The sequence below is a fragment of the Podarcis erhardii genome (assembly GCF_964252035.2).
Source record: "Podarcis erhardii genome assembly, chromosome: 6".
NCBI classification, from domain to species: domain Eukaryota; kingdom Metazoa; phylum Chordata; class Lepidosauria; order Squamata; family Lacertidae; genus Podarcis; species Podarcis erhardii.
In genome coordinates, this window is record NC_138510.1 from 89,395,564 (window position 1) to 89,422,131 (window position 26,568).

General features: G+C 44.9%; 1 protein-coding gene across 1 annotated transcript in view; it reads right to left on the reverse strand.

Moving 5' to 3' along the window:
- The window catches only part of HMCN1 (hemicentin 1), a 314,679-nt gene extending 288,544 nt beyond the window's left edge, over window positions 1-26,135 (reverse strand). Inside the window, exon 1 of the mRNA XM_081866236.1 lies at window positions 25,345-26,135. Coding sequence (XP_081722362.1) covers window positions 25,345-25,687 — 343 coding nt within the window. The 5' untranslated portion in view covers window positions 25,688-26,135. The remainder of the gene's footprint in view (window positions 1-25,344) is intronic.
- Window positions 26,136-26,568: the final 433 nt, after the last annotated feature.

Consider the following 26,568-nt stretch of genomic DNA (forward strand, 5'->3'; position numbering starts at 1 on the left):
CTCTCCCAAATGACCTCAAATATTTCTCTGCAAGGTTGAAGGAAATGACGAGCCTCCCCATTGTCTCATTGCTCTCAAATCCTGTCTCAAGGGCACATTTAAGATATGAGTAGGGTGAGCCTGTGACCTGGATTCAGGAACTGAGTAGTTATCATACCAAGAGTGGCCAGGATGTCCAGGTAATCCAATCAGGTAACCTGGCAGACAGGATAAAAACAACACACTCAGATTTCTGTTGTAGTCCACCCCTTCTCTGATGTACATTTGATGTATTGGGGTGGTGGTCTTGGGCTCCAGGGTGGGCTGTTCAAAAGTCTATATAAGGGCTTGCACACCTTTGTCCTGGGTCCTCTTCCTGCCTTCTGCATGGGGGGGGGCACCCTGTTGAAACAGCTTTAATAAAGATCAGGCTTACTAGCTGCTTTGCTTCTCAATATTCTCTGGTTTGCCTCTGTTATTTTCTCCTACCAATAGAGAACCTAAAAAAGGACTCTATATGGGCTCTTGAGTACCCCATAAGTGAAAAGGAGCAGGGGTTTTTTTTTTTTTTTTTTCTTATAACAGGCAGGAGCCTGGTCATTCAAGCACCTTGCAGAATTGAACCAGGTTCCTCTCATCCCTTCCCTGTACCCTGTCTATGTACCCCCCCAGTACCCCACAGACTAGAGGTACCGAATGAGGGAAGGATGGCTTAGGATGGCTCTCACGTACTTGTTCTGCTCCCGATTCTCCTTTTCGTGAGAGCTATCCTAAGCCATCCTCACCTCATTCGGTACCTCTAGTCTGGGGGTGACCAACCTGGTTCACCTACACAGGCTCACTTGAAGGTTTTATGACAGCATCAGGTAGCTATTTGCATGTGTGAGTGAGTTGCCACAGACCTAACACCACCTATAGGATTTTCGCACCTCTCTCAAAACAAAAGGCTTTTCACGAGAGTCCTCCTCAAAGGTCAAGTCATCAAACAATGAGAAACAGATCTGGGAAACCTGCATGTGCAAACTGGCTGCTAAAAAGCCACCATCTATTTAGAAATGTGTCTTTTAATGAATAAAGCAGCTTCTAAGCTCTGTTTGGCCTGTGTGTTGTGAAACAAGAGACCAGTTCACTCTCCCCAAATGACTTCTTTCCCCCTTTCTTTTCCAAAAACAATTAATAGCGCACCGAGTGAACTGCATTACAACCTAGCAAACTATACAAGAGAGCAGAATTCTCTTGCAAAAACAATTTTCGACATACCATTGTGCGGCTTAAGAGAACTCAGGAAATGTTTCAGTGATATTCAGCTTCCCCAGAGACACTTTGAAACTGCAGCTCATGAAAATGGACTAATGTCCGAGGCATGAAAATTACAATGGGCTTCCTGCTTACATTTAACCCTCCCCCTGGCCCTCCAAGACTCTAATTTGAACAGTATGGCAGTATTCCAATTGCAAAGTTTCTCTCCCAGGGAAGGCCAAACTAAAGGTGCAGTGGGGGGGGGGAGAGAGAGAGAGAGAGAGAGAGAGAGAGAGAAGGGTGAGGGGCTCCACATTTCTTTTACCCATAAGCTGTGCTTTCCTTACAGCCATCCTTCACACACAAAGAAAGGACTAAATGAGTCAGCCACATACCTAAAGCCTCCATCCAATTTTAAAGCCACTGTACACATCACAAGCATCTGACATCGTATGCTGTCTCTGTTCCCATTTCACAACCAGGGCTAATACTGATTGATAGACTGCCCAGTCCTTTTTTTAAAGGATTGTTGTTGTTTAGTCGTTTAGTCGTGTCCGACTCTTCGTGACCCCATGGATCAGAGCATGCCAGGCCCTCCTGTCTTCCACTGCCTCCCGCAGTTTGGTCAAACTCATGCTGGTAGCTTCAAAAACACTATCCAACCATCTCGTCCTCTGCCGTCCCCTTCTCCTTGTGCCTTCCATCTTTCCCAACATCAGGGTCTTTTCCAAAGAGTCTTCTCTTCTCATGAGGTGGCCAAAGTACTGGGAGCCTCAGCTTCAGGATCTGTCCTTCCAGTGAGCACTCAGGGCTGATTTCCTTAAGAATGGAGAGGTTTGATCTTCTTGCAGTCCATGAGACTTTTAAAGGATACATGGCCCATATTTTTATGTGTCACGCCTGCATTTGCATATACAGACGTTAACACAAGTATACATGGCAGAAATCCAAGTTGGTGGTAGCACCCACCTCACCCCTGGCCTATGACAATAGCACATCATAGAATATTGAAATGGCCTTTTGTCTCTCTACTCCTTGAAAATCCTCCACATTTCAAACATTTCATTCTACTCCTCATGATGGCTAAGAAATCTAACCTTCCCTACAGAAGGAAACTGTTCTGCTTTACTGTCTAAATTTGTTGTTGTTGTTTAGTCATTTAGTCGTGTCCGACTCTTCGTGACCCCATGGACCAGAGCACGCCAGGCACTCCTGTCTTCCACTACCTCCCACAGTTGGTCAAACTCATCCTAGAAGCTTCAGGGACACTGTCCAACCATCTTGTCCTCTGTCGTCCCCTTCTTCTTGTGCCCTCCATCTTTCCCAACATCAGGGTCTTTTCCAGGGAGTCTGCTCTTCTCATGAGGTGGCCAAAGTATTGGAGCCTCAGCTTCACAATCTGTCCTTCCAGTGAGCACTCAGGGCTGATTTCCTTAAGAATGGATAGGTTTGATGTTCTTGCAGTCCATGGGACTCTCAAGAGTCTCCTCCAGCACCATAATTCAAAAGCATCAATTCTTCAGCGTCTAAATTAAGGCTAGCCAATATGATGCCCTCTAGAAATTACGGACTACAACTCACAATTTCATATCCATCAACCGCCCTGGGGGGAAAATGGGACAACCCATTTTTTTCCCTCGCAAGAGTATAGCAGCCAAAATGGCTGCCACGGTCTCGCGCAATTTCAGGCTGCAGCATTGCTGCCCTGGAAAAGCATTTCAAGCAGATCTCAAGGCCTCTTCCCCCATTGTAGGAAACTAGTGCCTAAAAGAACGGTTTCTTGTAATAAAATGACAACAACAACTAAAGATTTCAAGTGCCAGTGCCATATTCCTTCACTTCAGCTCTGGTTTCAAACTACTTCCTGGAATGCCGCCAGCACCAGTTTAAAAAGATAGAATGACATAGAGAAGAACTTTTAAGGAGACCAGGCAGTTTTAAGCAGTATCCATCAATGAAATGCCAACACGTAAGCCATTAAAGGAAAGATCAAATGACAAATGGATTCCATACTGCCTTATTACATGACGTCAGCCTTCCCCTACCTGGTGCCCTCCAGATGTTTCAAACTACAACTACCATCTTCCCTGGCCATTGGCCATGCTGGCTATTGAATAAGCATTTGTTCTGATTTGTTTCTGCGGAGGTTAGATAATGCTGTGTCGAGAGTTCAATCTAAACTCCTTAGAGCTCCCCTACAAGTCCCCAGATGCGTTTCAAACGCATGGGTTAGACTAGAAACGGGGATGATGAGAGTGGAGGCTTATATCTGCCTAACATCAATTAAAAAATGGCTGACATTGAATCTGCTCCCCCGAGGAATAGCCCCACTGATCCTCTGCGACCAGTTCAAGTCAAGCTGGCAGACAGCGGTCCTGAACACCCTTCAGAAACTGGGTTTTGCCCCTCAAGCCCTTCTAAGTCTGGGGTTGGGCCAGGCAAAAGCTACGGTCAGGCAAAGAGTCATAGACACCGAGAGACAACAGGACTGCTCAAGGTGCCCAGACTATAAAATTGGAGAAATTGAGAGATATATAGCCGCACCGGCAGCATATTTCTTCGTTCTCGTATCCAAAAATGCTAGAAGGGCCTTTACACTTGCCAGAAGCTCAGCTCTGCCCTCGCCGGTCCTGGAAGGGGCTTTTTAAAAAGTCCCATACGCTCAGAGACTTTGCGCCTGTTCATTGGGAGAAGCTAGGAAGCCCAGAGCACTTGTTCTTTAGATGTCCCTTTTATGAAGAGGCACGTAGTGAGACCATTGATCCCCTACTGGTGAGGCTTGCTGTCCTTCCGGAAAAGCAAAAATTCGACCTTTTCCTGTTAAGCAAATATCATAAGACGACCCGGATGGTCGCCAGATTCTGCATACAGATCTGTAGGCGCAGACCACCCCCCGACTCAAACTAGTTCGTGAACAAAATCCCCAAATTTGGTTCCATGGGTGACTCTGGGTCATACCTATGTGGCAGCTTATCTTAAAGTTTTAAGTTTTGTCGCATTTATAAATTTTAAATTTATTGTTGTACATTGTTTTAACTGTTGGTTTTCTTTCTGGGAATGTACCCCCAAGTGTGTTTTATAAGCTGGTCTCTGACCGTGATAAATTATCTATCTAACGCTGTGTCAAAGCAAGTGTTATCCCACACTTTCCTGCGCACTTTCCTTATCACACACACACAAAAATGGTCTTTGGGGGAACTGAGTTTGTTGAGCAAGACCTATCAACTACAATAGCACTACTTTAATTTGCTGGCATGTGGCTGACTTTCACCCCAAAATAGCGACAGTCTGGAAGCACCCCTGGTCACTTTCTCCCAAGGTTCACTCGAACAGTTGGTCAGGATGAAGTCCAGGGTAGCAGATTTTGTTCCTTCCTCCACCATCCGAGGTTTTCAGCAAAGTAAGGCAAGAATGCATTGATCATTCTATTCTTAGCAGAATTAGGCTTCTAGTTGAAATCGTCCATTCCTACTATGGCTCACATCTGTGAAAGTTTTGTAATCTGTTTCAGCATCATCCCTGTCTTCCAACTGGCTGGGCAGCCTGTATGCTGTATACTGCCACAACAATGTCATGGTTGTTTCTCTCTCTTTCTACTCATCCCCAGATTCTTTCAACACTTTCACATTCATGAATATCCACATGCATGCATATAACACTACTCCCCTCTCTTTTTGCTGGGTTTGTTGCTTTCTGAAAAATGTATACACTTAAATTGCCATGGGTAAAGGTAACGGTAAAGGACCCCTGATGGTTAAGTCGAGTCAAAGGCGACTAAGGGGTTGCGGCGCTCATCTCGCTTTCAGGCCGAGGGAGCCGGCGTTTGTCCACAGACAGGTCATGTGGCCAGCAGGACTAAACTGCTTCTGGAGCAACGGGACACTGTGATGGAAACCAGAGCGCACGGAAATGCCGTTTACCTTCCCGCCACAGTGGCACCTATTTCTCTACTTGTGCTGGTATGCTTTCGAACTGCTAGGTTGTCAGGAGCCGAGACAGAGCAATGGGAGCTCACCCCGTTGTGGGGATTTGACACGCCAACCTTCTGATCGGCAAGCCCAAGAGGCTCAGTGGTTTAGACCATAGCGCCATAGCGTGTCCCAAATATTCCAATACAGTGGTACCTCGGGTTACATACGCTTCAGGTTACATACACTTCAGGTTACAGACTCCGCTAACTCAGAAATAGTACCTTGGGTTAAGAACTTTGCTTCAGGAAGAGAACAGAAATTGTGCTCCGGCGGCGCGGCAGCAGCAGGAGGCCCCATTAGCTAAAGTGGTGCTTCAGGTTAACAACAGTTTCAGGTTAAGAACGGACCTCCGGAACGAATTACCGTATTTTTTGCACCATAACACTCACTTTTTTCCTCCTAGAAAGTAAGGGAAAATGTCTGCGCGTGTTATGGAGGGAATGCCTACGGGTGGTGGTGGGGGGTCTGCTGCAGTCGTGAGCAGAGGATCCATGGTTCCCCTTCCTTCCCTCCTCCGTGGCTCGCTTTGAAACAGCAAAGCGGGAGAAGAGCCGCTGAGTGGGGAGGAGAGAGGGACAGAGAGCCTGCTTCTTTAAAGGAGCAAAGCGGGAGAGGAGAGGAGCTGCTTACATGAGTGTAAGCGGCTCCTGTCTGGTTGGTTCCTTTAAAGCAAGCAGGCTCTCTGTCCCTCTCTCCTCCCCACTCAGCTCGCTACATAGCAGCAAAGTTTTTCAGCTAGCTAAGCCGGGGATGAGCGGGGAGGAAGAAGAAAAGCAGAGTCTGCTTGCTTTAAAGGAGCAAAGTGGGAGAGGAGAGGAGCCTTCTCCCCTTATACCCCTCTTCTTCATTATTAGCAGCATCCTTCTCCACCCACCCCACGCTTGCTCCTTGTCCCTTGAGTGCTTTTCCTTCCCTCCCCACTTAAAACATGGCTACAAAGCACAGATCCACATGGATCCTCAGGATTTTTGCACTGGGTCACCCCAAATTCACCATCAGATCACATAGCATGTCCATGGCTACATCTTGCACCCAAAAAATCACGCACCCACTGTTGCCTGGGGCCGCAGTGGTGCAAAATGTGGTTACAAAGCATGGATCCACATGGATCCTCAGGATTTTTGCATTGGGCTACTCCAAACTCAGATCACATGTCTGTGGCCACAGCATGAACCACAAAAATCATACATCCACTGTTTTGTTTAGAATATTTTTTTTCTTGTTTTCCTCCTCTAAAAACTACGTGCGTGTTATGGTCGGGTGCGTGTTATAGAGCGAAAAACACGGTAAGTACTTAACCTGAGGTACCACTGTAAAACGCTATATTCCAATCATGACTATCATTCTATCAGGTCTCAATTATATCTATCAGCGTGTACTTACCTTCCCATATTAAGATTGCAAAGCCATTCCCATACTCCTTGTGTCATCTTCCCAGTTTCCCTGCAAATGACTAGAAAATCCACTGCCTGCACCTTCCTCCTTTGCCAGATACATTTTTTGTCCCTAATACTTGGGCTCAGCCCTGGGCTTTTGGCTCCTTCCCTCACAGGATTTAGCTCAAAAAGCCCTCTTGAAAAGGAGTCTCCCCAGTCCTCATGAGGTGCACCCCTTCTCATTTTGGTTGTGTTGGTCCAAGAAACCCAAACTTCCCAGAATCCTGTTGGCCCAGAAGTGGAAACAAGAGGAGATACCGACGATAGAAGGAGATTAAAACTGATAGATTATGCAGAACTGGATAAATTAACTGGGAAAATCAGATATACTAAAGACCAAAAGTTCATCGAGGACTGGGGAAAATTTGTGGATTATCTGAAAAATATATGTGGTGTGAATACAACGCTAGTGGGATTTAAAGAGGCACTGTAAAAAAAGAAAATAAGTATTGTTTATTAGAAATAATGGGAGTAAGGGGGAAAAAATGGCAATACGAAAGAAGGGAATGTGTATTAAAGGTATAATTACGGATGATTGTCAGAGACGCTGAAGGAAGTCAAAAAACAATTATAATTTGTTGTATGTGGGATTAAATGAATAATTGGATGGAAATTTATAAAATGTATAATAATAAAAATTATTCAAAAAAAAAAAAAAAGAAACCCAAACTTCCCTGATGACTCAACTACATAGCCAGCTGTTGGCTTCCAGTATCCTGCTTTCTTGACCAACTTGAACTTTGACAGAACCTCCGCAAGAGGTTAAATACGCCTTCTCCTACAGTAATCCTGTAGGAAGGAACAGCAGGAACCCAAACTGAGTAAAGGGTGACCCAGTCAGATGATCGGCATATAAATAAAGTATTATTATTATTATTATTATTATTATTATTATTATTTCAGTGCAGACCCGAAAATGCAAAATTTGAGCAAGAAGTTGGGACAAGCTTATGTTTGCCAGAATACTTATCATAGACAGAGCAGACATGAGGCATAGGAGCCAACTCTTAGGGGCTGAAATCCCTTCACCCACCCACCCCAAAAATTGAGGGGGCCGTGCCACCAAGTTGATGGGCATTGCTATTCAAAGGGTGTGTGTGCCCTGTGTCTTGCAATCAATTATGTGGGGCAGGGCTTATCTGGAGCCCTGCAATATTTCATTCAAGTTGGCACCCCTGCCATGATGGCAGCTGGAGTCAAAAAACATTCTGAGGATCACGGGTTCCTCATCCCTGTTTATTTAATTAACTCACTGGGTTTCTACCCTTTATCCCAAAGGAGCCCAGAGAAGCAAACAACTGAGGGACAAAACAATATAATTAAAATGAAATGATATTTAAAGCGTTTAAATATATGAAAAACATCTGAAAACACCTGAAAACATTACACACAGGATTTTTTAAACAAATTAAGAAGGGGGGGGCTTCCAGTTTGAGTGGAAGGAAGGAAGGAAGGAAGGAAGGAAGGAAGGAAGGAAGGACAGAAAGAAAGAAAGAAAGCATGTTTCTCACCTCCCTCAACCTCACAGGGCTTAAATTTGCAATTGCAAAAATTCCTTGGGTTCTTCTCACGTGATTTGTGGGGAACTGACCAGAAGGAAAACAGCCAGTGCAGAAAGAGTTAAGCAATCCATTTTTCTCTCCTTCTCCTACCGCTAGGCTGAAGACTGAAACCTCTGAAGGCTGCTTTTGATTAAAAAATAAAATTGAGGCTTTGTTAGACACATCTGAGAGCCAGGATTAGCCGGGGCTCCCATTCAAATCTATTTTCAACCCAGGTTTGCCACTGCATAATGTGTGAAAGGTTCAAAGCCGTTTAGGAGAACAGTCCTATGAACATTTAAAGAGAGAGAGAGAGATGAGGATGCAGCAATAGAAGTTTTCTGCAATTGCAAAATTCAGATTTTGGACAAGCAACTGACAAACTTAGTTATCGAATAACTACGCTAGCAGAGAGCCAACGTCAAATCTGGTTTTTTTTTTTTTTTAAAAAAAAAAACCTATATAATCAGCTAGATTAAACAACAATAAATTTAAACAGGAAATTCCAGCCACTACCACCAGCTGTCAATTAACCTTACACGGGATTGTAAAGTCAGGGATAAGAGGCATCATCTTCTGCGAGGCAAATCGGCAGAGGAGTCAGACCAAATCAAAAGGAGAAATCACAGAGCTCCAGTCTGCACACAAGTCTCGCGGAGAATATTGCCAATTATCGAAGCATGCCGGGGAGGCTCAAGTAACACCATAGCCCTCTTTCAACAACTGCAGCCTTTACCATTTGGGCTCTAATAAACATGTGTTCCCAATATTTTCTCTCGTGAATACGTCTCCTTCAAAACCAAAACACTTCATGCTTGCCAATACCAAAGCCTTGATTGGAAAATGTATACCAGTTGACCTCTGAGCTCTCCCCCCCCCCCCCGCCTTCCTCTTCCCCTGGCTGCAAGTCTCCACACACAGATATATGACATTCTTCAGGCGGCACATCAACACAACACACTGTGATAGGAATTTTGAGTTCTTGGATATATGTTAAATGTTAATAAGCGTACCAACCAAGCACGTACATAGATCAGCATAGGAAGACCAACCTGGAACCATTTTGATTCCTAAACTGAGCAAATGTTTTCTCTGCAAGGTCAAAGTGGGAAACCTTCCATTGTCTCTTTCCTCACAAATCCTGTCTTAAGGGTATGTCTGTGTTTGAATAGGGTGTGAGCCTGTGACCTGGTCCAGGAACTAAGTATTTATCACTACAAAAGACTGGCCAGGCTCCCCAGGCAATCCAATCAAGTAACTTGCCACACAGGAGATAAACAACAACAGGAGAAAAACAATAGGCATTTGACAAGGTGCCCCATGATATTCTTGTAAAGAAGCTGGTAAAATGTGGACTTGACTATGCTACCACTCAGTGGATTTGTAACTGGCTGACTGACCGAACCCAAAGGGTGCTCATCAATGGTTCCTCTTCATCCTGGAGAAGAGTGACTAGTGGGGTGCCACAGGGTTCTGTCTTGGGCCCGGTCTTATTCAACATCTTTATCAACGACTTGGATGATGGACTCAAGGGCATCCTGATCAAATTTGCAGATGACACCAAATTGGGAGGGGTGGCTAACACCCCAGAGGACAGGATCACACTTCAAAACGACCTTGACAGATTAGAGAACTGGGCCAAAACAAACAAGATGAATTTTAATAGGGAGAAATGTAAAGTATTGCACTTGGGCAAAAAAAATGAGAGGCACAAATACAAGATGGGGGACACCTGGCTTGAGAGCAGTACATGTGAAAAGGATCTAGGTGTCTTGGTTGACCACAAACTTGACATGAGCCAACAGTGTGACGCGGCAGCTAAAAAAGCCAATGCAATTCTGGGCTGCATCAATAGGAGTATTGCATCTAGATCAAGGGAAGTAATAGTGCCACTGTATTCTGCTCTGGTCAGACCTCACCTGGAGTACTGTGTCCAGTTCTGGGCACCACAGTTCAAGAAGGACACTGACAAACTGGAACGTGTCCAGAGGAGGGCAACCAAAATGGTCAAAGGCCTGGAAACGATGCCTTATGAAGAACGGCTAAGGGAGCTGGGCATGTTTAGCCTGGAGAAGAGGAGGTTAAGGGATGATATGATAGCCATGTTCAAATATATAAAAGGATGTCACATAGAGGAGGGAGAAAGGTTGTTTTCTGCTGCTCCAGAGAAGCGGACACGGAGCAATGGTTCCAAACTACAAGAGAGAAGATTCCACCTAAACATTAGGAAGAACTTCCTGACAGTAAGAGCTGTTCGACAGTGGAATTTGCTGCCAAGGAGTGTGGTGGAGTCTCCTTCTTTGGAGGTCTTTAAGCAGAGGCTTGACAACCATATGTCAGGAGTGCTCTGATGGTGTTTCCTGCTTGGCAGGGGGTTGGACTTGATGGCCCTTGTGGTCTCTTCCAACTCTATGATTCTATGATTCTATGATTCTAATATTCAAATTTCTATTTTAGACCGCCTTTTCTGTGATGTAGGTATGATGGGGGGTGTTCTTAGGTTACACCCCTTCTGTGACATATGTATGATGTTTCTGGGGGTGGTCTTGATCTACAGGGTGGCAATTTCAAAAGTCTTTATAAGGCCTTGCATGCCATTTTTTCTGGGTTCCTCCTCCTCTCCTGCGGGTGAGGGGAGCACCCTGCTGCAACAGATCAATAAAGATCAGGCTTACTAGCTGCTTTGCTTCTCAATATTCTCTGGTTGGCCTCTGTTATTTTCTCCTACCAATAGGGAACCCACATAAGGACTCTATACGGGCTCTTGGATACCCAATAAGGGGGGAAAAGGCAGGTTTTGTTTACAACAGTATGCGCAGCCCACTCACAGAGCAGTTGCTGCTGGCGCAACCCCACTTCCTCATGCGCACATCATTCACTGTATATGGGTGGGTTGTGTGAACACGGTTCTGGTCACATATAAAAAGGTAAAGGGACCCCTGACCATTAGGTCCAGTCGTGGCCGACTCTGGGGTTGCGGCGCTCATCTCGTTTTATTGGCCGAGGGAGCCGGCGTACAGCTTCCGGGTCATGTGGCCAGCATGACTAAGCCGCTTCTGGCAAACCAGAGCAGCGCACGGAAACGCCGTTTACCTTCCCGCCGGAGCGGTACCTATTTATCTACTTGCACTTTGATGTGCTTTCAAACTGCTAGGTTGGCAGGAGCAGGGACCCAGCAACAGGAGCTCACCCTGTCGTGGGGATTCGAACCACCAACCTTTTGATCGGCAAGTCCTAGGCTCTGTGGTTTAACCCACAGCGCCACCCGCGTCCCTATAGCATTTCTTAAAATCTCTTTTGGTGTCCATGACAGATGAGCTTCAGAAAAGAAAGTTCCTTCTTTTCCTAAGGGGTTCTTGACTCTCCATATATCGATCAGATCCATATTGTCCGTCATTTCAAAAAAAGTTTTAGGTAGTCTGCCATCTTTTGTTATATTTGCACTTTGCGACTTATCCATGTTTACAGAAACAACCCCGTTCATGTCTCCCAGCATAATGATGTTGTTATAGTCTAAATAGTCCAGTAAAGTCTCATGCAGCTTCTTAAAAAATTCCGATTTTCCATCATTTGGTGCATAGATTCCTAATATCAGAAATTTTTCTCCGTGAGTGTGGATTTCGATGGCCAAAATTCTGCCTTGTTCATCTTTAAATAGAAATTTCGGTGACAGGTTCTCCTTTGCATATATCACCACTCCTCTTTTCTTAACTCTGTCCGAAGAAATAAATTCTTGGCCTAGCCTTTTATTAATTAGCACTTTCCGATGGAGCCTTGTCACATGTGTTTCTTGCAGACAAATAATGTCCAATTGTTCTTTCTTCAAAATATGAAATACCTTCCTTCTTTTTTCTGGGGAATTTCCACCATTTATATTCCAACTAAGAAGTTGCAGAGACATCCTGAATCAATTTGTAGGCCTTACAATGGGGTGTTTAGGATTCCCCCGTTCCCGGCGGTGGTAACGATGGTCCAGCTCCAGGCTGTTTAGTTTCTGGTAATGGAGGTGGCCAAGACTCATCTGTCATGGACACGAATCGACCAAATATGGACAACTAAAGGACTGGCACCTAAAACTAGAAAAGTGGAAATTTGCCCAAAAACTTGCTCCGACCACAATGCTTTGAAAATGGAATTGAGACTAAACATAACCGGATCCTTCCGATGGAAAATGAATGACACCTTATTTAGAGATCAGGAGATTGTGAAGAAGGCCCAAAAAACTTTAAAAGATTATTTTGAGATAAATCTAAACACTACGGTGGAAAAAAGAACAATCTGGGATGCAAGTAAAGCGGTTATGAGAGGGTTTCTAATACAACAAAACACTGTAAAGAAAAGACTCTGGAATGAAAAGAAGCAGAAGATACTGGAGAGAATAAGTGAAGGAGAAAGAAAATTAAGATCTAGGCCCAAGTCTAAGGAAGTGCTGAGAGAAGTGAAATTTTTCCAAGCCCAATACATGAAACTGATAAATCAAGAGGTGGAGTGGAAAATTAAACAAATGAGACAAAGATCTTTCGAATCAGCTAACAAGTGTGGGAAACTGCTAGCATGGCAGTTGAAAAAAAGACAAAAACTAAATACAGTTACAAATCTAGAGATTGAAGGGAGAATGGTTCAGAAACCTGAAGAAATCAGAAAATGTTTCCAGAGATATTTCAAAGATCTTTATGCACAAGGGCCGCAGAAAGAATCCGAGATGGATCAATTTATTAAAACTAACGGATTACAAAAAATTTCCCAGGAAATGAGAACAACCCTGAATGTTAAAATTTCACAGCAGGAAATTGAGAGTGCCATACAGAACCTCCAACTAGGCAAATCTCCAGGCCCTGATGGACTTACCTCCAAATATTATAAGGTTTTGAAGGACTATTTGATACAACCCTTGATGGAGGTATGCAACCAGATCATGGAGGGTAAGAAGGCACCAGAAACGTGGAAAGAAGCTTTCATCACATTGATTCCCAAAACAGAAACTGAAAAGACTCAACTTAAGAACTACCGTCCCATCTCACTCCTAAATGTGGATTACAAAATTTTTGCAGATATTTTGGCTAGTAGATTTAAAAAAGTATTGAATGAAGTGATCCATAAAGATCAAGCAGGCTTTCTCCCGGGTAGGCATTTGTTTGACAACACAAGAAACATTATCGACATTTTGGAACTCTTACAAATAAATATTAACACTAGAGCGGTGTTAATTTTTATTGACGCGGAGAAAGCCTTTGACAACATTTCTTGGATGTTCATGAAGAAAAATTTGGAAGGGATGGGAGTGGGACGGGGGTTTGAAAATGGTATAGAAGCAATATATTCAGAACAAAAAGCTAAATTGATAGTAAACAATGTGGTGACGGAGGAATTTAATATTGAAAAAGGGACACGACAGGGGTGCCCCCTATCCCCATTATTGTTTATTTCGGTCCTGGAGGTGCTTTTGAACATGATTAGAAAGGACCGGTCAGTTCGGGGTATTGAGGTCGGAGTGAAACAATATAAATTGAAAGCATTTGCTGATGACTTGGTATTAACATTACAGGAGCCAGTCCCTAGCACAAAAAGAGTTTTAGATCTAATCTCTGATTATGGTCGGGTGGCGGGATTTAAGTTGAATAAGCAAAAAACTAAGGTTCTAGTAAAGAATTTAACATCTACAGAAGCAGATGAGTTTTTGAAAGAGACAGGATTAAATGTGGTTAAAAAGGTGAAATACCTAGGGGTGTATCTGACTTCTAAAAACTTGAATTTGTTTAAGGATAACTATGAGAAATGTTGGTCAGAAATTAAAAGGGATTTGGAAACTTGGACAAGACTAAAACTTTCCTTGTTAGGCCGAATAGCAGCTATAAAGATGAATGTTTTGCCGAAAATGTTATTTTTGTTTCAGACCCTGCAGATCGTGGACAAAGTGGAATGTTTTGGAAAGTGGCAGAAGGATATTTCCAAGTTTGTTTGGCAGGGCAAAAAGCCCCGAATTAAGTTTAAAATACTAACAGATGCGAAAGAAAGGGGGGGATTTGCCCTGCCAGACTTGAGGTTATAATATGAATCTACAGCCTTCTGCTGGATGAAAGATTGGTTCTTGTTAGAGAACACTGATGTCCTAGATCTGGAAGGGTTTGATAACGCTTTTGGGTGGCATGCGTATTTGTGGTATGACAAGGTTAAAGTTCACAAAATGTTCAAAAACCATATTGTTAGAAGAGCAATTTTTATGGTCTGGACAAAATACAAAGACTTATTGGAGAGTAAAACACCAAGGTGGCTTTCACCGGCGGAGGCCAAGGCACGTAAGAGACTTAACATGGAGGCCTACTGGCCAAAATATTGGGAACTAATTGAAAAAGTTGGTGACAATTGGAAGTTGCAGAGTTTTGAAAGTGTAAAAAACAAGGTGCGAGACTGGTTGCATTATGCTCAAATTCGGGAAATTTTTAAAACAGACAAAAAGGTTGGGTTCCAGGTGGAAAAATCGAAATTAGAGACAGAATTGTTAGAACCTAAAGACAAATTACTCTCAAGAATGTATAACTTGCTGCTTAAATGGAATACACAGGATGAGATAGTCAAATCCGCCATGATAAAGTGGGCACAGGATATTGGACATAACATTATGTTTGATGACTGGGAAAGGTTATGGAACACCGGAATGAAATTCACGGCATGCAGTGCCTTGAAAGAAAATATTATGAAAATGATATACCGGTGGTACATGACCCCAGTCAAGCTTGCTAAGATATACCACCTGTCTGATAATAAGTGTTGGAAGTGTAAAGAGGCGGAAGGGACATTCTTTCACCTCTGGTGGACATGTCCGAAAGTGAAGGCCTTTTGGGAAATGATCTATAATGAGTTAAAAAAGGTACTTAGATATACCTTACCCAAGAAACCGGAGGCCTTCCTTCTGGGCATTGTAGACCAGAATGTGTTAAAGAAGGATAGAACTTTTTTTATGTATGCTACAACAGCAGCAAGAATTCTCATCGCAAAGGGTTGGAAGACACAAGATTTACCCACACTGGAGGAATGGCAGACGCAGTTGATGGACTATATGGAACTGGCTGAAATGACTGGCAGAATCCGAGACTTGGGAGAAGAAACAATGGAAGAGGACTGGAAAAAATTCAAGGACTATTTGCAAAAACATTACAAGTTGTATGAATGTTAAGAAAATGCACTTTTTAGGAAATACTAGCCCCAGCAATTGCAATTAGGTGAAATGAAAACTAAGGTACAAGAAGTTAGAGGTGGAATTAAGAAAAATTTTTATTGCATTATGTTTTAATTAAAATACATAAGATTAGGGTTATAATAATTTCGATCTTGGTAACATGATGAATTGAAAGATACAATAAGTAATGAAATAAGATAATAAATAGTTGAAGATTTTGTATTCTGAACATTGGGTTATAAATATGTTGAAATGGGTAACATGACAAAATGAAAGATACAATAAGTGATGAAATAAGATAACAAAATGCTGAAGTTGGTACTATAAATAATGCAGATTCGGGAAGATGTGGGGAAGTCCAAAAGATTTTGTAAAAGAAATATGAATTATGAAACTTTTGTACTTTATCTTTTTTCTTTTTCTTATTCTGTAAAACCAATAAAAATATTAAAAAAAAAAATATTAAAATCTCTTTTGGTGTCGTCCCGTCTCTTCTCCCCATGGAGGATAGGGGAGGTTCACAACAATGGATGGCACTTCAGGGTTATCACACACTAACTGCCCCTTTCCCTTCCGCAAAAAAAATGAGCAGCTTCAAAGGGCTGGTGCAACCCGCATCCTATCGCTGCCCTGCTCCCTGCAATATAGGCATAATGGTGAAAGACTTTATCTGCGTTGTGATTAAAAGCTGCTCTCTGAGCCTTTTATGTGGCTGCAGAGTGCAATAAAAAAAATACTTTAAATGAAGAATAATAACTGACAAAGTTTGGAAACGGTCGCTTTTCTTGAGTGATGCTGAGCAGCGCAGCTGACGTTATTTGCAGCCGGTTTCCGCCTTGAGAAAGTCACACTGCAGCAGGCATAACAGCATCTTGGGAGAGTGGGCTGCCGATACTTTAACGCCCTCTGCATAATTCTTCCTCCCACTGACACAAATGTTGACTAAATTAGTGGGAGGTCAGAAAGCAAAGTCACAACCAAAACAAAATCCAAGCAACAGCAGCCTTTCATCTCTGGAAATTTTGTTGTGATGCAAAGTTTCCCTTTGCCAGCGCTCATTAATTTTCGGTGAGACATGAACATCTTGCAAGAAACATCTTTGTCCTCAAGTAACACCCGTCTCCACCGGCTGGAAGCTATTCTCACTTTACGGCAGAGAACACCTCTGGCTAGACTACATCTCCCATCATTCTGTACAACAACATCTGGAGGGCCACAGGTATTCGTGAGGACTTTGTGGCCACGATTATGGTTGCACATATATTTGCAGAATAACGTAAGTAAACGTTTCCAAGTACAGTTCAAAGCGTTGGCGCTGACCTTAAAGCCGTAAACGGCCTCGGCCCAGTATACCTGAAGGAGCATCTCCACCCCCATCATTCAACCCAGACACTGAGGTCCAGCTCCGAGGACCTTCTGGCAGTTCCGTCCCTGCGAGAAGTGAGATTACAGGGAATCAGGCAGAGGGCCTTCTCGGTAGTGGCACCCGCCCTGTGGAACACCCTCCCGTCAGATGTCAAGGAAATAAACAACTATCTGACTTTTAGAAGACATCTGAAGGCAGCCCTGTTTGGGTAAGTTTTTAATGTTTGATGTTTTATCGTGTTTTTAATATTCTGTTGGGAGCCGCCGAGAGTGGCTGGGGAAACCTAGCCAGATGGGCAGGTTATAAGTAATAAGTTTATTGTTGTTGTTGTTGTTGTTGTTGTTGTTAAACAGCAACGAAGCAGGCCTCTGCCTGTGGAGCCTGCAATCTAAAGGGTGACAATGGGGAAGGTAACAGAGAAAGGAATGGAGAAGCAAGTGTAACGCAAGGAACATCACACTCCCAAGTTTCCTGAATGAGTGTAAATTTTAAGCTAGGTCACTCTGGTCTATTCACTATGCCCAAGTCTGCCACAAGGCATCTCCAGACCTCAGATGGTCACCGCTGCCCCACACGTTGCTGTTGTACCCCCACACCACCCTCATACACTGACCTCCCCTCCTCCTCCTGTTGCTGCAGTGATATGCCATCAGTACCAGGAATATGTTACCAAGGAGCTCGGTTCAGCTGGAACTCTGTACATGCCCAGAACTATATGCGAAATTTGGCTCTGCTCTGAGGAATCAGCATGAGTGTTGTTTGTCCTTGTGCCGGAGCCAACACTGAAAGGGCCCTTTGTTGTAGCCAGCTCTGATGCCAGTATGTTGCCAGCCATAAAAAGGAACCGGTCGCATATGCCCAATGAGATTTCTGGAACCCAGTACCGTATCTAATGAAAACATAACTCACAATTCAGCCGTTAATCGTCTTCTGCAGGCAAATCGAATTCCCTCCGGGGAGCATATCTTGCCTTGATTAAAACAAATACCCTCTTTTGCATTTCTTGAGAAATCTAAGCCTGTCCCTTTCAGCAAGGGCCAGATCACCTTATTAAAACAAGATGCTCATGAGACTTTGCCTTATTCCTCTGGTGGGAAATTTAACAGAGGTGGCTCCACAACAACCCATGATAATCTATTACCTGTGCCTTCGTCTTATGTACGTACCCTTGCACCCTTTCTCAGACCTCAGTAGAAGTTCCTTTTCAAATTTAGGCCAATGTCTACCAATAACCCATTGCTATAAGCAGAGGCCCCAGCATTCCAACACTTTTACTTTGTTGGAAGAGTACAGCTTCTTTCACCCTAGATCTCTTTGTTGCATCCTGATTCTTGTTCCCTAGCCTTTGCACCATGTTTGTTATTTTCTTTGGGGGACGATTAGCCAGGTCTCCACTGTGGAGAGGCACCAGCCAGTGTCTTTCAAGCAGAATGTGTTTGTTTTCCTTGCTTCTTTCACTAGAACCCAAAATAAAATCTAAAAGTGAAAGATGATTTAAAGGAGGCAGGAGGAAGCACCTCAGCCTCTCAAAAGTTTGAGGCAATCATGGTCTCCAGGTAGTAGGACCCTGGGTTTCACCTCTCCTAACATCCCCAAAGAACTGCAACTGACCCTTAGATGCAGACTCTCGCCCATTCATAATGAAGTACCAACATGTGACAGTTTCTCAGTTCTCCTGTGTTCATTCAGCAGCAGGACAGTAATTTTGTGTTTCAACTCTCTCACTTCTTTCAGTTTGTCCACTGCTAAACTGGTCTTCAAGACTTTGCCTTGTATTCATATACATGGCCATTCTCCAAATTCAACTCAGTGGTGTAATGTTGGAAAATGTTGATCACTTCTCCTACCTGGGCAGTTATCTTTCCACAAGGGCCGACATTGATGCCAAAATCCAGCATCGCCTGAGCTCTACAAGTGCAGCTTTCTCCCAATTGAAGTGCAGAGTGTTTAAGGACTGGGACATTCGCAGGGAAACCAAAATGCTTGTTTATAAATCTATTGTACTTCCAACCTTACTGTATGCTTGTGAAATGTAGACCACTTATAAATGCCATCTCCAACTCCTTGAAAGATTCCATCAGCGGTGTCTCTGAATTTTTTTACATATCACTTGGGAAGACAGGCAAACTAATGTCAGTGTACTGGAAGAAGCAAAAATCCCCAGTGTCAAAGCAATGATTCGTCAACATCAACTTCGTTGGACTGGTCATGCTGTGCGGATGCCTAATTATCGTCTTCCAAAGCAACTACTCTATTCCGAACTTAAAAATGGAAGGCGTAATGCTGGTGGGTCAACAAAAGAGGTTCAAAGACGCTCTCAAAGCAAATCTTTAAAAATGTAGTATAAACACAGACAACTGGGAAACACTGGCCTGTGAGTGCTCCAACTGGAGAACATCCTTTACCAAAGGTGTCATGGGCTTTGAAGATACTCAAAGTCAAGATGAAATGGAGAAACGTGCTAAGAAGAAGGCACACTTGGCAAATCCTCACCCTGATCAACTCCCGCCCGGAAACCTATGTCCCCACTGTGGAAGGATGTGTGGATCCAGAATTGGCCTCCAGAGTTACTTATGGACTCACTGTTAAAACTGTGTTCATGGAAGACAATCTTACTTGGCTACAAGTAATTGCCAATGAAGAAGAAGAACCTGCATGATATATTACAATGATTTTGCTCTTCCGTACTTCTTTATTAGCACTTCAAGCTGCAACAGTGGTGCCAGGTTCCGCCCAACTTTGGGGGGAGGGCCGTCATGTGCACATGATGTCATGCATACAATGCACACTTGTGATGTCACATGGCTAGGAGGTCCACCGCAACCACGGGGAGGCCCAGTGTGGCCCAACAGCACCCATCACAGTTGTGGGAAGGCCTGGCAGGGTCCGCCACAACCGTGGTGGGGCCCAGTGTGGCCCAACAGGGCCCACTGCAGCAAGGCCAAACAAAGCCTGCCCCCCAATAGGGGGGCTCAGACCCATCCCAATATATGGGGGGATGTCCTCAGCCCCATAGAATTGGAGCCAATGAGCTGCAATGTTGTTTTTCTAAATCTAACAATTGTGTTGCTACATTCCCCAATGTAAAGTAGGCAACTTTGTCCATTGTAACAACATCTAAGACATGCAACCATCTCCGGTAAAGATCAGTTGATAGGTTCATAAGAAACTACCTGACACCGAGTCAGACCATTGTTCCATGTAGCTCAGTAATGTCTACACGGGTTGGCAGCAGCTTTCTGGGGTTCCACATATGGATCTTTCCCGGTCCTACTTGAAGAATGCTGGCAACTGAACCTGGAACCTTTAGCGTGAACAGAATGTGTTCTGCTACTGAACCCGTATTGCTAATTCCCCCTAGATTTGTATTTCTATAAATACAACATGTAAGATTCAAGTCCGCAGGCATGCGCCCTGGCGCACAAGCAAATCGGATAATACAGAGCAGGTCTGAGAGCGGAGCCCAACAGTTTTTGTCAGTTGGAGCAATATACAAAAGCCATTTATTCCCAGGTGGGCAGCTAAAAAAGGGAAAATGTCCTTGGTCTGCAAGCAAACAAAAGAATGTAAGCATTTATCCAGAGATGAGTTGGCAGCCCTACTGCACACTCATATTCCAGCTTGTCTCTGAAGAGACATCTGACGCTCACCCAATTTCAGTCCTTAGGCTAAGTTCCAATCTAAGATCCTCAGGTTCCTGGTTCAAAATGCCTGGCACACCTAAGACTGAACATTTCCCAAGGGGTAACTGTTAATCCACTTTTTCCATATTCAAATCACACCAGACCCACACATATCTGAATTTGTATAACAACAACTTTGGCATTTCTTATTTACACCAGTAGTAGGCATTGCTGTTTGTGTTCGTCCCTGCCTAATTCATTGATTCCATTATGCAGATTAAATAGGTCGCAAATGTTGATAGCTACGGGCACACTTTGTTTGTTTTTTGAAGGGGAAAAAAAACCCTTCCTGTCCAAGAAATGTGCAAAAGCGCAAAGTCAGTGTTCTGGTTGTGTAGTGTTCTGGTTTTGTGCAAATCTGAGGGATCCAAAGGGAGGGAAATGTATCCCTCCGTTCAGGGGCACACCAGAAATAGTTATGAGCATGGTTAGAAAGGAAAGGAAAGCACTGAGGAAGGGGTGGGTGTGGAAAGGGGAGGAGCAGAAAGTGAGAATTGATTCACCCACCCAAACACACCATCTGCACTCCCAAGTGGTGTGGTTTGGATCCAGTGAAATTTTTCATAGGGGAACAGTTAGGGCTACGGGCGTCAGCTTGCGAGGGTGACTGGGGGAGTGCTGATGTCCTGATGTCCCAACGCCATACCTTCCTCCCCAAAGCGGACAGAAGCTTCCCAGCTAGGCGGGCTTTGGGAAGGTTGTGGAAGGGCTCTTGGACCCACAAGAGCATCACACCTCCCTCAGCCAGGCAGAAACTCCCTGGGCTTTGGGAACGAGGCAGCAGGCTTAAATACTTTAATATTAGTGGGATGTGGGTGGCGCTGTAGTCTTAACCACAGAGCCTTTTGGGCTTGCCGATCAGAAGGCCAGCGGTTCAAATCCCCATGATGGAGTGAGATCCTGTTGCTCTGTCGTCTTGCGAGGCATTCGTCTTGCGGGGCACCACTGTAGATAAATAGCTACCACTGTGGCAGGAAGGTAAATGGTGTTTCCATGTGCTCTGGTTTTCGTCACGGTGTCCTGCTGCACCAGAAGCGGTTTAGTCCTGCTGGCCACACGACCCGGAAAGCTGTCTGTGGACAAACGCCGGCTCCCTCGGCCTGAAAGCGATATAAGCGCCGCAACCCCATAGTCGCCTTTGACTGGACGTAACCGTCCAGGGGTCCTTTACCTTTATCATCTAATTAACCAGGAACATTTAGTAGACTATCCTAGTCCCCCTAAGTCGACCGACCACAGGCCACTGTTTGGATCCCGATTTAACCCCAGTGAAGTGGATTATCCCCATATAATGCAAACCCAGATTTATAGGGGGAAAGCATTGAGAATGCTGTTGTTTGAGGATCGTATCATGCGGACTATGCAAATTACATGGAAATGCAAACCGCTGCAAACACCTAGGGCCAGATTCAACCAACAAGACTGTCCAGCAGAAGTCTGGAGAGCCAGTGCGATGTAGTGGTTAAGAGCAGTAGATTCGTAATCTGGGGAACCGGGTTCACGTCCCCGCTCCTCCACATGCAGCTGCTGGGTGACCTTGAGCTAGTCACACTTCTTTGAAGTCTCTCAGCCTCACTCACCTCACAGAGTGTGTGTGGGGGAGGAAGGGAAAGGAGAATGTTAGCCGCTTTGAGACTCCTTTGGGTAATATAAAGCGGGATATCAAATCCAAACTCTTCTTCTTCTTCTTCTTCTGTGCAAGGACTTCCACTAGTGCAGTGGTGCTTCCCCCATTCTCCTCTGCCCGGAGGTGCAGTGAGTGTGGGCTGCCTCGGGTGTCACCACTGAGGGGGGGTAACAAAATGCCAAGCGGCACTCACCACAGGGCCTGCAGCACGCCTGGGAGGGACGCGGTGGCTTGGGCGTGCCCAAATTGTCCACCCACTGCCTCTCCCTCAGCTGTGGGGCGGCTGAGTGGGAGGGGGCAGGCAGACTCTGGAGGACCTGCAGTGCGCCCCGCCCTCGCCCTGCCCCTATGGGCGGCTCGCCCCACCCCAGGCGCCTGAGCGGCTTCCTCTGCTGCTGCCCTGTCCATGCATCACCCATGTCCCACCCCCAGATGGACCCCAAGGGAGCTAGCAGAACCCACAGAACAGTGTGCAGTGGGAGGAGAGGGTGGGTTGTTCCATCTGAAACATGTGAGCTGACAAAATGACCCCCCCCCCAACAGGGCTCCAACAAATTCTTCCCATAGCAAATGACAGTGTCTGTAAGTAAAGGTAAAGGGACCCCTGACCATTAGGTCCAGTCGTGGCCGACTCTGGGGTTGCGGCACTCATCTCGCTTTATTGGCCGAGGGTACAGCTTCCAGCGTACAGCTTCCTGGTCATGTGGCCAGCATGACTAAGCTGCTTCTGGCGAACCAGAACAGCACACAGAAACACCGTTTACCTTCCCACCGGAGCGGTACCTATTTATCTACTTTCACTTTGATGTGCTTTCAAACTGCTAGGTTGGCAGGAGCGGGGACCGAGCAACCGGAGCTCACCACGTGGCGGGGATTCAAACCGCCGACCTTCTGATCGGCAAGTCCTAGGCTCTGTGGTTTAACCCACAGCACCACCCGTGTCCCGCCAGTGTCTGTATTGTAGGGAAAAAAGGAAGGACGGACACAGAGTCTTGTGGCACCTTAAAGGTTAACACATTTATGCCTCCAGAAAATTTATGCCACAAAAAATTGCTAGCTTTTAAGGTGCCGCAAGACTCTTTCTAATATTTGAAATTACTTGCAATGAAGTCTAAATGCTGGGAAAAAATCACTGATGCGGATTAAAACGTAATGTTGATGAATCATGTTGTGCGACATTGGTCATTCTCATGGTTAGCCAGCAAAAATTCTGGGTGGGCACACATCTTGGCCAGCGCTGGGCATGTGCTAGCTAGCTAATTCGTGTCGGTTTCAGAATTAAAGGCACACATGCTTATTGTTTAAGCTATTTTGGATTTGGGTGGGAGGTGGGGCTGGAAATGTGTCGATGATGACCTCTACTTCGGACTATGAGTGGTGGATTTGGTTTAATAAATTGAACATGACCTCACTTTGGTGCCACAAAAGGGCACAATGAAGTTTGGGCGATAAGCAGAGTACTTTCACTGTTGTTAGTTACCCTCTTAAAAGTCTGGTGGCCAATCACCTAAGCATCCTGAGATTGGTTGGCAAAGCTACTAAATATAGAGCGACACAAATAAAATTAAAATAGCCAGTGACCTAAACTGACACAGTTCGAGTGTCAGTGCATCCTTGCCTGACCGTAAGCCCCATGAGGACAATGGGACTTACTTCTGAGTAAACGTGCCTAGGATCCCGCTGTCAAAGTCACCCACCTTTTCAGACCCTCTGATGCAATGTGCGGCACTGCAATGGCAGTTTCTTGCGTTTAAGTATGTTGATGCCTTTCACGAAGCAACTGAAGGACAATGTGCCCATATTAAGCCATGCTCCTTTTGTGGCATGCCCCCTACGGGTAAGGAATGGCTTTGCAAACCGTTTTGGGGGTTTATTTATTTATTTAAGGGAGCCGGGGGGGGGGACAGGAAATGTTTGCGATTATATGACTGTTAATGATCACCCCAGTCACAGATAAGTATTTTTCTAGGCTTAAAAAAAAATAAAATTCCTTAACAATTTAAAAATAAAAGCAGCAATGATAGCTGGGGACAACAGGATTCCTCAATGCCCCAACCATTTTCAGATGTTTGCATTCATGAGGAGTGTTGCCTCAGGTGAAACGAGCAGCAGCAATGTCAGATTTTTAAACACTTTAAAAGTGTTTGGCTTGAAGTGATCTCTGTGCTTTGAATAGCCACACGCCTCAGGCTAAGGAATCCAGGTTTCTATTTCCTTGTGGGGTCACCAGGAGACTTTTGACAATGGAAGAGGAGAAAGCCCCAAGAAAGGGGATAGAAAACAGATGCTTTGGAGTGGGAGAGGAAACAGGAAGAATATGTATATAAACAGCAGAGAGGATGAGGAATGCAGGGGGGGGCAAGGAGGAGGAGCAGCGCAACTGAAGCATGCCGCAATAAAATCTGCATTGCATCCTACAAACATTTTATTTGAAATGCAACAACACAGCAAGCATGGAGGGTCAAAGGTCAGGGTTTGGGGAGAGTGTGCGCATAGGTCCCCTGCAGGGCCCAGGGTTATTACCTTTTGTATAGAGGAATGTACATCCGGTTTTCAAGGATAAATCAGAACTTTAGAAACGATTGAAAAACATGCCTCGTGCTTTATAAGCAGTTCATGAATGCCATTCATTCTCCATAGACACAGCTTGCAGTTAACACTTCCACATACTGGGCTGGTTCAATAAGGCACAGCGTGAGACTCGCCCTTTATTCCAGCAGAAAATTCAATGGAAATGGAGCGGCAGATATTCAAGAAACTAATTTTTTATAGTTTGTTGCTCTCGACAACAATCATTTGTGTGTGCAGCAGCGGTGTGCTTAGGAACACAAGTGCGCTGAAAGCAATGCGTTAATTAAATAAAAAAGGCTCCTTTCAATCAGCCTGTGTTTCAGAGCAAGTAATCCATTGACCATCTCTACATTAGAAGTGATCCGCAGTGTGAACGTACGCATGTCTACTCAGAAGTAAGTCCATTGAGCTCAATGGGACTTACTCCTAAGTAAGCATGTACAGGACTGAAGCCCCAATCGCCTCTGATAGAGACCTTCCAAAATTATGTATCCTCAGACGATTCCACTTGTGTCCCTGCTCTTTTCAATCTCTCTGGGTAGACGAGTCAAGCGTCCCCCAAACCCACATTTTAATTTAGGTGCGGGAAATGTCCTGTTGTTTTATGCCATTTTAAGTCAAAGTTGCTAGGCAATCCCAGAAAACTTCCCCCTTAGACTTGAATACACCTCAGTATGCACACACGTGTGTGTGTGTGTGCGTGCGTGTTTGCATGCAGCGCCCAATTTAAGGAGGCTCAAAAGCATCGTCTTACCTGGATCGTGAAAAGGGACCAGTGCAAAGTTGTAAAGCGGTCTCTTGGGTCTCTTCAAAGAGGTCTCCAGAATTTTGGACGCTCCCTCAATCACCTGAACTAAGTCATCATACATGGAGCCAGTCACGTCAAACACAAAAGCCAAGGTAGACGCTCCCTCCGGGATCTCTTCATCCGTGGTCTGAGGCTCCAGTTCTACCACAGCATCTTGGGCGCAGCAAAGAGAAAAAAGGAGAGCAACCGCTAGTGATGCCCTCAGGGGGACATTGTGATGGGAATTCATTTTTCTTCCTCCTCCTCCGGGGTACCTGAGCAATGCTCTCAGTTCCCCCACACTAAGCATCACAAAGGATCCCGTCTGGCTGCATTTGATCTTTCCTTTTGCAAAGCAGCAGAGTCAAAAAGTCCTTTCCCTCCTTTTTTTCCCCCTTTTCTTGGGTTTTTTATTTTGCACAAAGCACTTTTCACAGACTCAAGGGAGGTAGAGAGAGAAAGAGGCAAGGGGAATTATGCAGTCCTTTTTCTTTCTTTTTTTGCTAGCAAGTTGCTGGTTCCTTCTTCCCTTCCCCAGTCTACTTGTCTGCAAGAGTTTTGGCAGCCTCTGGCCAAGCGAAGGGAGAGAGAGTCCAATTCATGTCCCCTGTGCAGCTGCTGCTACTTCTGCCGCTGCCGCCGCCTCTGGATTCTTTGGCAAGAGGCAGAGGCTCTCCAAAAGTTCGGCTGCTGTAAGGGAGTCTTTGGCTAGAAACTGAGGCTTCTCCCTGTTGCTGCTGTTGCTGCTGCTGCTGCTGAGGCAACAAGGAGTGGATGCTCAGCCCAGCTCGCCTTCTCATTGGTCTGCCCCACTTCCCCACCTTTGCCTCCCAGGCCCCCTTTTAGGGTGACTTGTTGAAAATGGTATTTAGGGTCACACGAGTGCCGCAAAATCACTCAAGGCAAATCTCTTTCATATGCAGTAATGAAAACACAGGCACAGTTGTGATTCGGTTATGGAGGAAATATTTGCGGGGGGGGGGAGAGGAGGCACCTTTCTCCTGCTTCCTTTTATCAGAGATTGTTTAAATACACTGAAAGCAATGGGTATCCTTTTCGCCACTAGAGAGTCTCCCCCCCCCCCCCCGCTTCCAGCCTCCAGTAATTTGAGCTCAGCCAGGCATAGATTCTTTGGTAGAGAAAATCACACTCCCAAAGGCATATGGTGGATTCCCTTCCCGCTGCCTATAT